The sequence below is a fragment of the Rhamphochromis longiceps genome, linkage group LG3 (assembly GCF_057381845.1).
Source record: "Rhamphochromis longiceps isolate RC_006_pf linkage group LG3, R_longiceps_female_GT1.1, whole genome shotgun sequence".
Lineage (NCBI taxonomy): Eukaryota > Metazoa > Chordata > Actinopteri > Cichliformes > Cichlidae > Rhamphochromis > Rhamphochromis longiceps.
In genome coordinates this window covers 23,284,679-23,299,170 of record NC_140559.1, presented here as the reverse complement: position 1 = coordinate 23,299,170, position 14,492 = coordinate 23,284,679, and the positions used below count along the sequence as shown (strand labels likewise).

General features: G+C 41.9%; 1 protein-coding gene across 1 annotated transcript; it reads right to left on the bottom strand.

Moving 5' to 3' along the window:
• Positions 1–2,795: 2,795 nt before the first annotated feature.
• Positions 2,796–11,408, bottom strand: LOC146673498 (uncharacterized). Its single transcript, XM_085401712.1, has 6 exons — positions 10,990–11,408; positions 10,735–10,848; positions 9,432–9,564; positions 8,592–8,942; positions 8,327–8,462; positions 2,796–7,114 (listed from the first exon to the last, which is right to left on the bottom strand). Exons 1-6 carry the CDS (start codon positions 11,228–11,230, stop codon positions 6,359–6,361), a joined length of 1,731 nt encoding a protein of 576 aa, XP_085257838.1. The 5' UTR covers positions 11,231–11,408; the 3' UTR covers positions 2,796–6,358.
• Between the last annotated feature and the right edge of the window lie 3,084 nt (positions 11,409–14,492).

Sequence of the window (14,492 nt, the reverse complement as noted above, 5' to 3'; positions counted from 1 at the left end):
CATCACGAGGCTTCATCTTATGGAACGCCAGGACTGCCATAATGAATGAATTAAATACATGACTAAATAACTGAGTATCATCCTTAAATAAATGTTTTAGTGTGTTTGTACAGGTGGCTACAGAACTGGATCAACGTCCTCCACGAGCACAGCGGCCGGAGCAAAATGATAGATTAACATCATTGGAACTACACCCAGCCCGTGTTTTGACTGAATATTACACAGCTTCACTCCATGTACACCTTACACTGAAGAACAAGCTTCGAGGGCAACCGATCTCTCCCTGAAGACAAAATGCAGTTCGAGAGCAACAGCGTCAACTTCAAGACTCAACAATGTGAACACACAGCAACACTGCCCTAAACCCTAAAGGGTTCAGCAGCATGTACAAATACCATGGATGGATGGAAGTATGCGCTCCCAATCACAAGCTGGGAGGTTTGCCAGCGACATCACTGTGTGTGAATGGACTTGAGAAGACTGTCTGAGTTTCACATTTGCCATACTGGGAGCTGAAAAGGCAAAGGAAGAGACTGAAAAGAGTGAAAGACAAAAGGCAAAGCTGAAGAAGAACGGCCCACTGGGCCCCTCACACGCCACAACTGTGAACTGCTGCAGATTCAGGAGAGAGACAGAAGCTGTGAGAAATGGAGAGCATGGAGGAAAAATGAAGTCTGTTGTTGTTAATGTGAGAACACGTGAAAATTGGGTTGGAAAACTGTGGCCGGCTGTCTTGTGGAGGTTGATAAAGAGTTCGTAGGATTGCAACAAAGGTAAAAATAAAACGCACACAAACACACATAAACAGAGAAATGTGAAGGAAAGGCAGCTTTAAGGACACGCCCTGCTGAATCTGCAGCTCCACTGCACACAGCCATTAAACCTGCCTACTAACACACACATGCAATGAAGATCAGCTTGTTATCTGTCATCAGTGTTAAAATTGTGCAAATTTCACAGACACTTGTTATCAAACGCTGAGTGTATCCACTGCTGACAAATAACCCTCTAGGGTTGCAGGACAAGAGTTTAACTTTTGTGAAGGGAAAAAAAAGAGATTCTGGTTTGACCAACCAGTGATCAGACAATAAATTTAGTTATTAATATAGTAAATTGTGAGATGCTTTCTGCATTATTGGTGCAGCACAAGTAATTTACTGTATGAAGGAAATTCTCTTTTGTGATAATATTTTGAACATGCATTTCTGTTGTCCTGTCAACTTAGTGGGTTAATAGCTGATTTGCAAATTAGTTGATTGTTACTAGATCAGGGAAGGATGACAGTATTATAAAACAAGTGAATAAGATGTAACAGAGGGTAGAGTTTCCTGTTTCTGATGTATGGGTGAAGCTTGCACCCAGATACACACTCTGATTACACGAGAACAAACTTTTTTTGTGAAATACATGATGACATGTTACATGTTTTATGTTTGGGGAAGAAAAAAAAGGAAAGAAAAATTAAATGAAATGATTGGGTCTGTGAAAATGAAAAATAAGTTTAAAAAAAAAAAGCACAGACCTGGGGAAGAAATCCACATTCCTGTGATAAAACATTGATATGAAGTGTTTAGGAAGTTTTTAATGGTGAACATATGTGTCGTGTGAACTCTGCAGCTGCTAATGAAAAACATTTTCTCTGTGTATTTAGCAGGTGAAACTAGGTCAGTTGGCCCCAGACTTTCCAGAATTGGAAATATTCGGGAGCACTTGTGGGCAACCAGTAAATATGATGTGGGGAAAATGAACAAAGGTAGTGACACTTAAGTCTGATTTCAGACCATGTAAGCATCAGTTGTTAATTAAAGCCAGAAGCAGTGACTGCAGCACTGCATGGCAGGTTCTAACCCCTACAGCCTGTTATTTCACCTGAAGGCAAAACTTTTCCTGTTATTTTTCCGGTAGATTTTGGGGTTTTTGTTTTAGTACCAGGCTGATTCTGCCAGTTAGAAAAAGAAAAACAACCCAAACCTAAGAGAAAGACTTTTTTTTTTCTTTTTTTTTTTTTTTTTATTTACACTTAAGACATGTCCGGGCCTAAAATCTTTTTTGTTTTTTGTTTTTGTAACAGTGCACTTAGGGAAAAACCTGCCAGGTATCATCCCTCTGGGTGTGATATTTTGTGTGTTGATGTTAAAAGCAGGCCTGCAAGATTGGGAGCAAAAGTGCTATAAAATACTTTAATTGAGAGCAAATATAAGGTGAGCTTCTCAAGATTACAATTGGCTTCTGAGAAAATTCACCTACATAAGATGCTGACCATATTAGATGGGAAATCCTGTGTTTAAAAGGATTGTAGCGATTCAATCCATTTCAATAGCAAGGAGAATTGTTTTTGTTTTTGGAATGATGAAATATTGCTGTCAGTGGACATTTAAATTTGTGCGCGGTTTTCCACTATCAGCAATGATCGTTATGAATGCATGCGACTAGATGAATGCATGTGATTGGTATAAATGCAAATGCAAAGGACTGTGGCTGGACTGATGATGTGGACTAAATGTGACTTACTTGAAATTCAGAAGACGGTAACTATTCTAGGATTGGTCACTTTTAATGCCTAATCCACCCCAAACAGTGAAAAAAAAAAAAAGGTGGATGTATGTGTTTTTGTTTGCTTGTTTTTGCAGAAGCAGAAGGATGACAGAGACAAGAGGAGGAGAGACTGTATGTTTACATGAGTGTGGGCAGACTAAACCCTTTAGCTGCTACTTTTCTGTTTTACTGATTTTGTGTGAAGAACACTGTTTTTACTGGCTGCTTGTTGGTTATAGTAACACTCTGTATTGTTGGAAAATGTCAAATGTTAGAAGTTGTCAGAAAACATAGCGGCCTTGAAGAGCGTGCAGAGAAGGCCAGCCCACATCAGCAGCAGTTAAGCTATGCTCTGATGAACGGCTTTCACCCACCCACTGCTGACTTCATTAGGAAACAAAATTTTAATCAAAACACAGACGGGTCCGTTGAATGCATGAATTGGGCCCGCCGTGTGCTACTCCGGAGGAGACGCCCTGATGTTGCATTGGCAATGATCTAACTAACCCTTTTCTTTAAGAAAGGAGCCTAGTTCTGATGAGTTGACTCATGGGAGTGTCGATGCGTCAAGAGGAGGAATTCCAGGTTTAACATGAAACAATGTTTTCTGTGTTTTCCATGACGATTTTCTCCACGGCTTTTTACTGTGACTTGTGGGATTAACATGTTATGGACAGGTATTAAACTTCTACAGGTGGTACACCCATGTTCGGATGAGTGTTTGAAAACTTATAAGTGAAGTTCACAAAACTGAAAGGAAAATGTGGATTGATGTTGGTTGATATATTTTCCAAATGGTTAGAAGTTTTTCCTTCTAGTAGGGAGATACAGGTGCAGTGGCCAGAGTATTGCTGGAAGAAATCATCCCAAGGGTGGAATCTCCAGAGATTGAGACTGGGTGCTGATCAGAAGTCTTCAGAGACCCAGCGAGAAGTAGGAAACAGTCATGGCAGAGCTGAAAGCCCAGGCAGTAGTTAAGGTCAAAGGTCGTGCGGTTTAGGGCCCTACTAGTCAGTATGAGAAGGTTCCAGAACCACAGCAATAACCATAAAGCTGCATTGGAACGAGAGGGTGAGGGGTGAAAAGAGCGCCCTCCTCCAAAAAGAGCATGCCAAGCTCCAACTCAGCGACTGCAGAGCAGACTCTGTGGCACCTAAGAGGGATCATGAATGCAGATGACACCTTATTAAACAATCAGGCAGTTGTGCCTGAAGTAGTTCCGTGTGGTTTTGTGTTAAGGGGGTCGTTGGTGTGACATTTCTAATCATCTTATAACTGATATGCATTTACATGACTCTGTGAACATCACAAACTCTGTTAGAGTCCTGAGCCTGAGCAGAAGTGACTGGAGTAGTTTTAGCATGCACGTTTTACAGCAACCTAACTAATAATTATTTGTGTATATTTTGTAGACTGATTTTCTAGCATGTCAGTTCCTGATGTGTAAGTGCATTAGGCCCTCACTGTCCGAGTAAACATAGTAACAACAGTTGTGAGTTCTTTTTACATGTGTACTCAGCTTTGACATGTTGTTTGACACCCTAAAGTAGGATTTTGGGTTCATCACATTTCAGTGAGGGATTTTGATAGGTCTCAAACATGCTGGAAGCACCTAAAGAATGAGGTTGTTCTTCTAGAGTTAAATGTGGTTGTTTTGGTTTCCCCAATCACTGATGTGAGGACAGTAAAGATAATTGCAAATGCCTTTGAGAGGGTTTACACTGTTTAAATGGGTCTACAGTAGTAAAGAGTACAGCACAATGCATAGAGTGTTCAGCTCCAGATTGTACTGGATGCACCAGAGTACCAGCCGCTCAACTTCCTGCCGGTATGCAGACTCATCACTATCCTGAATGAGGCCAATGACGGTGGTGTCGTCTGCAAACTTTAGGAGTTTAACAGCCGAGGTGCAGTCGTTAGTGTAGAGGGACAACAGTAGTGGTGAGAGGACACATCCTTGAGGGGCACCAATACTGAGGGACCGGGTTTCAGAGGTGATCTCCCCCAGCTTCACTTGCTGCTTTCTGCCTGTCAGTTAGCTGGTGAAACGCTGAGCTGGGAGAGTTTGGAGGAGAGAAGTTCAAGCACAATGGTGTTAAAAGCCGAACTAAAGTCCACAAACAGGACCCTGGCATAAGTTCCCGGGCGGTCGAGGTGTTGCAGAATGTAATGCAGCCCCATGTTCACTGCATCATCCACCGACCTGTTTGCCCGGTAGGCAAACTGCAGAGGGTCCAGCTGGTGGCCTGTAATGTCCTTCAGATGGGCTAACACCAGTCGTTCGCAGGATTTCATGACCACAGACGTCAAGGCGACAGGTCTGTAGTCATTCAGTCCTGTGATGGCGGGTTTCTTGGGAACAGGAATGATGTTTGAGCGTCTGTTGAAGATGCGAGTAAAGATGGGAACCAGCTGTTCAGCACAGGTTTTGAGGCAGGAGGGTGAGACACCATCTGGTCCGGGGACTTTCCTGGGCTTCCGTTTCTGAAATAGTCAGCTCACATCCTCAGTGTGTATTCTGAGTTTGAGGGAGGAGGAGGAAAGGGGGGTGAGAGGTGTGATGGAGGGTGTTGAGTCTGGATTGGAGAGGGCAGTGGTGGTCGTTGGTCTGGAGTGGGGAGGGTGGTGGTGGTCGTTGAGACTGGATTGGGGAGGGTGAGGGTGAAGGGGGGAGAGGTGGAAGATGTGTTGGGGGTCAATGTCTGAAGCAATGTCTCTGGGGAAGGGAGGGTGAGGCGGGGAGTCTGTCCGTCTCAAACCTGCAGTAAAACACGTACCATGGTCACGCAGTCTATTCTTGAAAATAATTTGTGCATCTTCACTTTTATTTTCGGTTCCACATGTGGCAAAAGTTTTGTGTTGCCTTAACTTACACCCTGTAAATTTAATAATCTATACTTCAAACGTGGGGATGGGGACTACTTTTTGTTTTTATTTGCTGACATAACCAACTGTTTAAAAAATAAACCCCTGACATGTTTAAACATATGAAGAATGGGATGTAGTATCCTCTAACTACTTGGTTAAAATAGTGTTAGAGAAATAAACATATTCTTATAGCAATGTGCATCACTGTAGTTATAAAACATGAACCATCTAAAATGGTCCCACCAATGTGTAGTCCTACTTAGAATAATCCTTTAATTGTCCCACAAGGGGAAATTTGGTTGTAACAGCAGCCACTTGCACAGTCACTTCTGCGTTATAGTCATCCCTGCCCCACTGTTTCTGCAGTGGTTAAACAGTGGCGATGTTCTACACCCGCTGCCTACAAGAGCTCCCAAAATTGAACAACTGCCAGAAAATTAGATAAAGGACTTACGTTATATGCTGCATCACAGATGCACAACTACGAGGGTAAGAAAACAGAAATTAACCGACAAAAAATAACGTTGGCTAACGTCAAATTTAAACATTGCGTTACTCCTCTCTGCTTTATCACACCTAATTTGACTGGTCAGATAGTTTAATCAACATGTGTTTGGGTGATCAGAAGCAAATATACATCAAGTTAATACTGCAAACATACAACATCTAAATGTCTGTGAATGACTGAGAACCGTTCTCAGTCACCCAGGTCATTGTAGTCAAAGGAGCTTTCAAAGAAAAGCGTCTGGACTTCTTTAAGTTTCTACATTTAATGAATTTTTAAAAAACATTTTACTGTTGTGTGAAATCAATGAACTCTTATTTTAGCAACGGTATAAAAAATATTAAAACACTGAATGTTTTCAGAACTTATTTACATAGTAAGTATTTCAAGCTCCATGTCTAGCATAAGTTACTTGCACTGCTGTCTTGGGACAACTCCATCTCGTCTCACTTAACCCGTTTTTGAACTATGTGTGTGTTCTGTGTTCTGGTAATTTGACAGCATACATGCTACTGCAAACAGTTGGTTGATATTGTAAACAGGTGACATGGTGATGATGCCATCAAAAAGTTTGTTCTGTTTGATCCTCCTAATGACTCGCTCCACATGCAGCCTGAGTCTGACTGTGGCCTGCGTCTCCTTAACCTGGTTCTTCTTCTTCTTCTTCTGCTTAGATACAAAAGGGGGGCGGTACACTTTGCATTTACAACCATCTGTGATCAGGAAGCCCTTATCCACCATCACTGCCATGTCTTCAGTCAACTTCTCAGCAATGCCTGATTGTTTGAATAGTTCCTTGTCACTAACCGAACCTGCGTACAGATCAGAGATGAATGTGACTGGACCATGTGGAGCTATGCCAACCAGGGCTTTCATCGTGCAGTGGGATTTGTATGAAGAGTACGTTTCACTCTGGAGAAGTGGTGAGGATGGTGTCTGACACCTCAGCTCTGTACAGTCAAGGATCACCTGGGTGTCTGAGAAACCTTTGAATTCCTTAGGGAGGTAAGCTTGCACTTCTGCACGTGTAAGCCAGATGCACTGAGACCCCAGTGCAGTGGCAAGAAAACTTGTCCATGTTGCAATGATGCTGCTCACTGTGGACTGGTGTATGTTGAATCGATGAGCCAGGTCCCTCTCCTTCAGACCAACAGACAGGAAAACCAGGAAAAGAAAAAACTCGTCGACTGGCTGGAGCAGCTGCCTCTGAAAGGTTGAAACAAAAGGGAAAATGTTACTCCTTAATCTATGAACTAGTAAGATCATGCTTTTCTTGGCTAAATGTTTTGTAAGATAAGACAGGATAGACCCTTATTAGCCCCACACGTGGGAAATTTGTTGAGTTACAGCAGAAAGTGGCAAAAATTCAGAAAAACAATAGGATAGGATAAGAATAAGACACTGTGTACAATAGAATAAAATACTTTATAGATCAGAATAAAATCTGATATTGTCAAAGTAAATGGTTGCTGGAATGGTTATGCACACCATACTGTACTGTCAGGGTTGAATTCTTTTATTTTTCTAGTAAATAAAGTTGTTTTTATTATCTTTATATACAAACTGCAAACATCCTTGTAGGACAAGTGTTAGGACTTGTTAACAGTCCTACTAAGGGGCAGGTCAAATGTCAACGGCACTGCATCCATGTTTATGATCTCGTCCGGTCCGATGGAATATTCGTTTAACTTTCTTTGTGTGAATTTGCGCAAGTTTGTTATTTTCTCTGCATAGTCGGGGGGGAGTTGCTGACACACAGTCGTCCGCGCCCTGATGGACAGTCCTTTTCGTTTTTTCGTTGGCGACTATTTTGGCTTTCAGTCGGATCTGCACAGTTGAAACACCTCGCCCATTTGCTCTCTGTGTGTTCATCCAGTCTTCAATACATTTAGGCCATCTGCTCTTATTTCCTCTGAAAGCTTTTGTCGTCTTTTTGGACTGAGCCAGTTCATCACGCTGGAGTCTCCAACGTCTCACCATTGATTCGTTTATGCCAAGGGTACGTGCAGCAGCTCTACTTCCCCTCGCTGAGAGCTTTAATTTGAAAGCTGCATCATATGCATTTCTTTTCTTTACCATACTGAGGGTTTGTGAATGAAAGCTTCCTTTGCTCCTGTAATACTCCTCTTGCTAATCAAGTTTGTTTTTCGCGCTACTTCGTACGGGACTACGTTGCCTTTCGGACGGACATGTGACCAACATACCACTCTTGTCCCCCGATACTGTGTGTCTGATCACATGCCCTTCTGCCAGCCAACGTAGTGCCGTACAACAGCAGAACAAACAAAACAAATCCTCTGAAAGCCACAGGGTTCAAAGCTTGTGCAAAAAGTAGTGGCTTGTAGCCCAAAAATTACGCTACATAAACACAATGCCATCGCACCTCTAGTTCCAACTACCAACAAAGCCATAGCCTACCGTTTGTGTGCGTGCAGGTGTCAACACTTCTTCGTCCGTGTTGGCAGCTGACTTGGCTCTTGAAGCCCGGATCATTTTATAGATGCAAGGCTCAATCAAAACCCAGAATGCCACCAAATGATCATAGCTTGGAAATCTATTCACAAGAGAGACAAACATCGTGTCAATCATTAATTAACATCACTCATGAAACATACAGTCAGCAGATAAAAAGTAAATATCTGTTGTTTTCATGAAGACTGGAAACACTTGAACTTCGATGTACCTGGTATAGAATTGGATGTCACTGTCAGAGCCAGCAAACCGCTGTAACCCAAACTCTCGCTGGACACGTAACGCCTGTATTTCCTTCCTCAGACTCTCCACGTCTTTGGACAGGTCTTCTGCTGATGGCTCAGGGACTGAGCAGTAGTCATGATCTCCTGTAACACTGTGCTGACCTTGATCCCCAGGATGAACTAGTTCAGGGGGTTCTCGCTCCGTTCTCTCCCAAACACTACTCTGCGTTGGTTCAACTTTATAATTATTCCACTGAAAAAGTGTCGGGACAGCACCTTTAAAAAGCCTCCTTCGACCATCAAGGGTTGTTGGTCCTGCATCCTTGGCTGCTGGGTCCCTGATAAGAGAGAAAACAAAATCATGTTCATTCTTTTTTGTTGAATTTTGTAGAAAATGGGCCATGTTTCTGGTGACAGTGGGGAAGGAAAAACTCCCTTATAACAGTCAGAATCAAGAGGGTGGGGAGGCGAGGAAGACAGAACAAAAGGCACGCTGTGGCAAGATTAATAATAACTAATGATTCAATTCAGACAGGTGTATAAATGCACAGTGGGTGAAAATGTGATTAATAAAGAGTGCATTATGTGCTAAGGGTTTAAACAGCTCCAAGAATTAGAAGAACCTACTTAAAACAGTTTTAAAGTAAAAATCATTTCTGTGTTTATTGTAGTTTTTTTTTTAAGTTTTCCCACCACCTAAAGCAGGGTTAAAGTAACACAGTTTCACTATCATGTAGCGTTAGTCTCACCTCACCCAGCCTCAATATGCTTACTTGACAGCACTCCTCGGTATTAAGTCACACCCAGAGAAAGACTGATATATTCACCTTGCAGGGATGCCTTCTGCAGATAGCTTGATTTGTGCTATCCGTTGTAGCTTTGCTGTCTGTCTTCTGTTGAACACATCCAGTCTCGTTTTTCTTCTTATCTTCTCTGCAGATGCCTTCTCTGCCTTTCTGCCTACAAAATAAACATTTCATTATTTCTACTTTAGAGCTTGCTAACTAAGAAAACACGACATAAAGCCCACTCTGCATGCAGCTATGTGGTTTTCCATCATCAGAAACCACAACGATAGTCTAGTAAATAATGAAAACACTTATGTTAGAAAGCTTATATAAAAGTTGCCCGATACAAAATGATGGGAACAAGCGGAATACGCCGGCTGGAAGGTCCCATCTTTCAGTCTTGTTTTGCTTACTCCTCCTTCAATGGTGCTACTCAGTTTTAGTTCACCTAATGCGGTAAAAGAAAGTACTTCTCTTTTTTCCTCGTCTATTTGTACAACCTGGGGCGCAACAGTTATCAACAATGGTTAGCCGCGTTCACCACGGCAGCCGGATGCTGCCAAAATAGCGACGCCTGGAGGGGGAGGGGGCGAACCTGTGTGACGTCATCTCCCGGAGCCTGAACAGAGGTCGCTGCTCCCTGCGCAGTACCACAAATACTACCAGTTTCGAAATAAGAAATCGCATCCAGTTTACTAATGGCTGGGTGCAAATGTGGCTGTTTTCAAGCCGCTAAACTGTGAGTACGTCGTCATTCAAACCACGTTAAGTCAGCTGGAGTGCGTGGAGTATAATAGCCAAGATAAGATAACCTTCATGTCCCACACAAATTAGTTTTGTCACAGCAGTTAGGGGACAGTGCAAAAGTTATATAGCAAAAATTAGAATACAATAAGAATAAAATTCTGTACACAACTGTACAGAATAGAACAAAAAAAATACTATATACAGTAGAATAAATAGAATAAGATATACAATAGGATGAAACAGAATACAAATTCTATGTACAACTGAGTAAAAATACAACGATGCCAGAAAGGAGTATAGCACTTAGTGTTGTTGTCCACCCTCCACCACAATTAATGTTATACATTTATCAATGAACTGCAAATATCTCGTTGTCATATTATGTGTCCATAATTGTAAAGTAGATGCAAACTACTACATTGACAATCGGGCAAGATATTACTTTAAACCCATTGTTGTCCTCCATGCACACAGGGGAAACTTTCAGCGGTTTTCACATTAAGGCCGTTTGAATCCTCAAAACTTTATGTGGCGATTGCCAGACACTAAGAGCATTTTTTTTGAATTAGGGATTGGGGTTTGGGGTGGTGTTTACCTCCGACTAGTGCTCTTTGTTGTTGTCCTTGCGTTCGTCGTCTTTTTTCGGAGTTCATGTGTAGCGTTGGTACCCAGTCTGGATTTGTTTGATCCATTTCATAGGCAGGCTTCCCTACAGTGGTGCGATAGAATTGCACGTGTCTGCAAAGTCACTCAATACGATGTTTGTTCGGATTGTATAACCTCCGAGTGCATCAACAATAAAATTATTAAGCTATAAAGAGTGATGTAAACATACTACATTTTCACTTACCGGAGTGAAAATGTCGGGAGCACACCAACAGATATTTGGAGATGGAAGAGAACTGGAGATCAAGTCGTCCCACGGCTGCTATCCAGGCTAGACGCCTTCTTTTGGTAAGGTCCGCTATATGAGCTCCCTCATGCTGCTTCCAGGTGGGGAAAGAATGAAAAGATAAACCATTTCCAAGCTTCTTCCCTTGCCGGTCGTGTGATCGAACATTACAGCCGATCACGCAGCAGTTACGAACCATGGCTGATGTGTGTGCTTTCGCTCCTCTTTCGCTTGAGCCCTGAAATATGGCGCATCAGCCCAAAAGACTTTCCACGCCCACCCCGTGACATCACGCGCCCAAGCCCTGTAAGATAGTGATGTCCTGTGTGTCGAAGCGTGTGTCAGGGGAGTTTTTGGGAAGCACGTATCGAGGCTCGCTTTGATTACGTATGCAGTGACGTTCGAGGCCTCGCGGGCAGTCCGTACCACGTGACTGATTCAGGGACTGGCTCGCCGGTTCGCGCCAGATTCGAAATAAAATGGGCAGCAAAACACAGCTGATTCCCCATCACACTGTTGTGGAATTGGACTAAGTACGTGCTACATAGTTGAGCATTTCTTCTTCGATGGGACCAGCAAGGAAGATAACATAAGCATGATTACACAGTTACACAATCATACCAAAACTCTGTCCTGATAGTTTCCACTTTCTCTTTTGTATCAGACATGCTGAGACAATATTCGGGATAAATAACCATGAAAACAATTTATTCAGTTTAGAGGTTTACACATCCCATCAAAGAGCCCGTTTCACTTGAATCGTCCACTTGATGGCGCAGTAGAGCAAATGAATCATCACAATGCTTTGACCATGAGTCGACCAGTGTGATGGAAAGCTTCAGTTCATCACGAGGCTTCATCTTATGGAACGCCAGGACTGCCATAATGAATGAATTAAATACACGATTAAATAACTGAGTATCATCCTTAAAAGTTTTAGTGTGTTTGTACAGGTGGCTACAGAACTGGATCAACATCCTCCACAAGCACAGCGGCTGGAGCCAAATGATAGATTAACATAATTGAAACTACACCCAGCCCGTGTTTTGACTGAATATTACACAGCTTCACTCCATGTACACCTTACACTGAAGAACAAGCTTCGAGGGCAACCGATCTCTCCCTGAAGACAAAATGCAGTTCGAGATCAACAGCGTCAACTACAAGACTCAACAATGTGAACACACAGCAACACTGCCCTAAAGGGTTCAGCAGCATGTACAAATACCATGGATGGATGGAAGTATGCGCTCCCAATCACAAGCTGGGAGGTTTGCCAGCGACATCACTGTGTGTGAATAGACTTGAAAAGACTGTCTGAGTTTCACATTTGCCATACTGGGAGCTGAAAAGGCAAAGGAAGAGACTGAAAAGAGTGAAAGACAAAAGGCAAAGCTGAAGAAGAACGGCCCACTGGGCCCCTCACACGCCACAACTGTGAACTGCTGCAGATTCAGGAGAGAGACAGAAGCTGTGAGAAGTGGAGAGCATGGAGGAAAAATGAAGTCTGTTGTTGTTAATGTGAGAACACGTGAAAATTGGGTTGGAAAACTGTGGCCGGCTGTCTTGTGGAGGTTGATAAAGAGTTCGTAGGATTGCAACAAAGGTAAAAATAAAACGCACACAAACACACATAAACAGAGAAATGTGAAGGAAAGGCAGCTTTAAGGACACGTCCTGCTGAATCTGCAGCTCCACTGCACACAGCCATTAAACCTGCCTACTAACACACACATGCAATGAAGATCAGCTTGTTATCTGTCATCAGTGTTAAAATTGTGCAAATTTCACAGACACTTGTTATCAAACGCTGAGTGTATCCACTGCTGACAAATAACCCTCTAGGTTGCAGGACAAGAGTTTAACTTTTGTGAAGGGAAAAAAAGAGATTCTGGTTTGACCAACCAGTGATCAGACAATAAATTTAGTTATTAATATAGTAAATTGTGAGATGCTTTCTGCATTATTGGTGCAGCACAAGTAATTTACTGTATGAAGAAAATTCTCTTTTGTGATAATACTTTGAACATGCATTTCTGTTGTCCTGTCAACTTAGTGGGTTAATAGCTGATTTGCAAATTAGTTGATTGTTACTAGATCAGGGAAGGATGACTGGATTATAAAACAAGTGAATAAGATGTAACAGAGGGTAGTTTCCTGTTTCTGATGTATGGGTGAAGCTTGCACCCAGATACACACTCTGATTACACGAGAACAAACTTTTTTTGTGAAATACATGATGACATGTTACATGTTTTATGTTTGGGGAAGAAAAAAAAGGAAAGAAAAGTTAAATGAAATGATTGGGTCTGTGAAAATGAAAAATAAGTTTTAAAAAAAAAAAAAGCACAGACCTGGGGAAGAAATCCACATTCCTGTGATAAAACATTGATATGAAGTGTTTAGGAAGTTTTTAATGGTGAACATTTGTGTTGTGTGAACTCTGCAGCTGCTAATGAAAAACATTTTCTCTGTGTATTTAGCAGGTGAAACTAGGTCAGTTGGCCCCAGACTTTCCAGAATTGGAAATATTCAGGAGCACTTGTGGGCAACCAGTAAATATGATGTGGGGAAAATGAACAAAGGTAGTGACACTTAAGTCTGATTTCAAACCATGTAAGCATCAGTTGTTAATTAAAGCCAGAAGCAGTGACTGCAGCAAACAACCTAAACCTAACTGGCTGATTCTGCCAGTTAGAAAAAGAAAAACAACCCAAACCTAAGAGAAAGACTGTTTTTTTTTGTTTTTTTGTTTTTTTTACACTTAGACATGTCCGGGCCTAAAATCTTTTTTGTTTTTGTAACAGTGCACTTAGGGGAAAGAGTGGTATCATCCCTCTGGGTGTGATATTTTGTGTGTTGATGTTAAAAGCAGGCCAGCAAGATTGGGAGCAAAAGCGCTATAAAATACTTTAATTGAGAGCAAATATAAGGTGAGCTTCTCTAGATGACAATTGGCTTCTGAGAAAATTCACCTACATAGGGCGCTGACCATATTAGATGGGAAATCCTGTGTTTAAAAGGATTGTAGCGATTCAATCCATTTCAAAAGCAAGAAGAATTGTTTTTGTTTTTGGAATGATGAAATATTGCTGTCAGTGGACATTTAAATTTGTGTGCTGTTTTCCACTATCAGCAATGATCGTTATGAATGCATGTGACTAGATGAATACATGTGATTGGTATAAATGCAAATGCTGTGGCTGGACTGATGATGTGGACTAAATGTGACCGACTTGAAATTCAGAAGACGGTAACTATTCTAGGATTAGTCACTTCTAATGCCTAATCCACCCAAACAGTGAAAAAAAAAAAGGTGGATGTATGTGTTTTTGTTTGCTTGTTTTTGCAGAAGCAGAAGGATGACAGAGACAAGAGGAGGAGAGACTGTAGGTTTACATGAGTGTGGGCAGACTTAACCCTTTAGCTGCTACTTTTCTGTTTTACTGATTTTGTGTGAA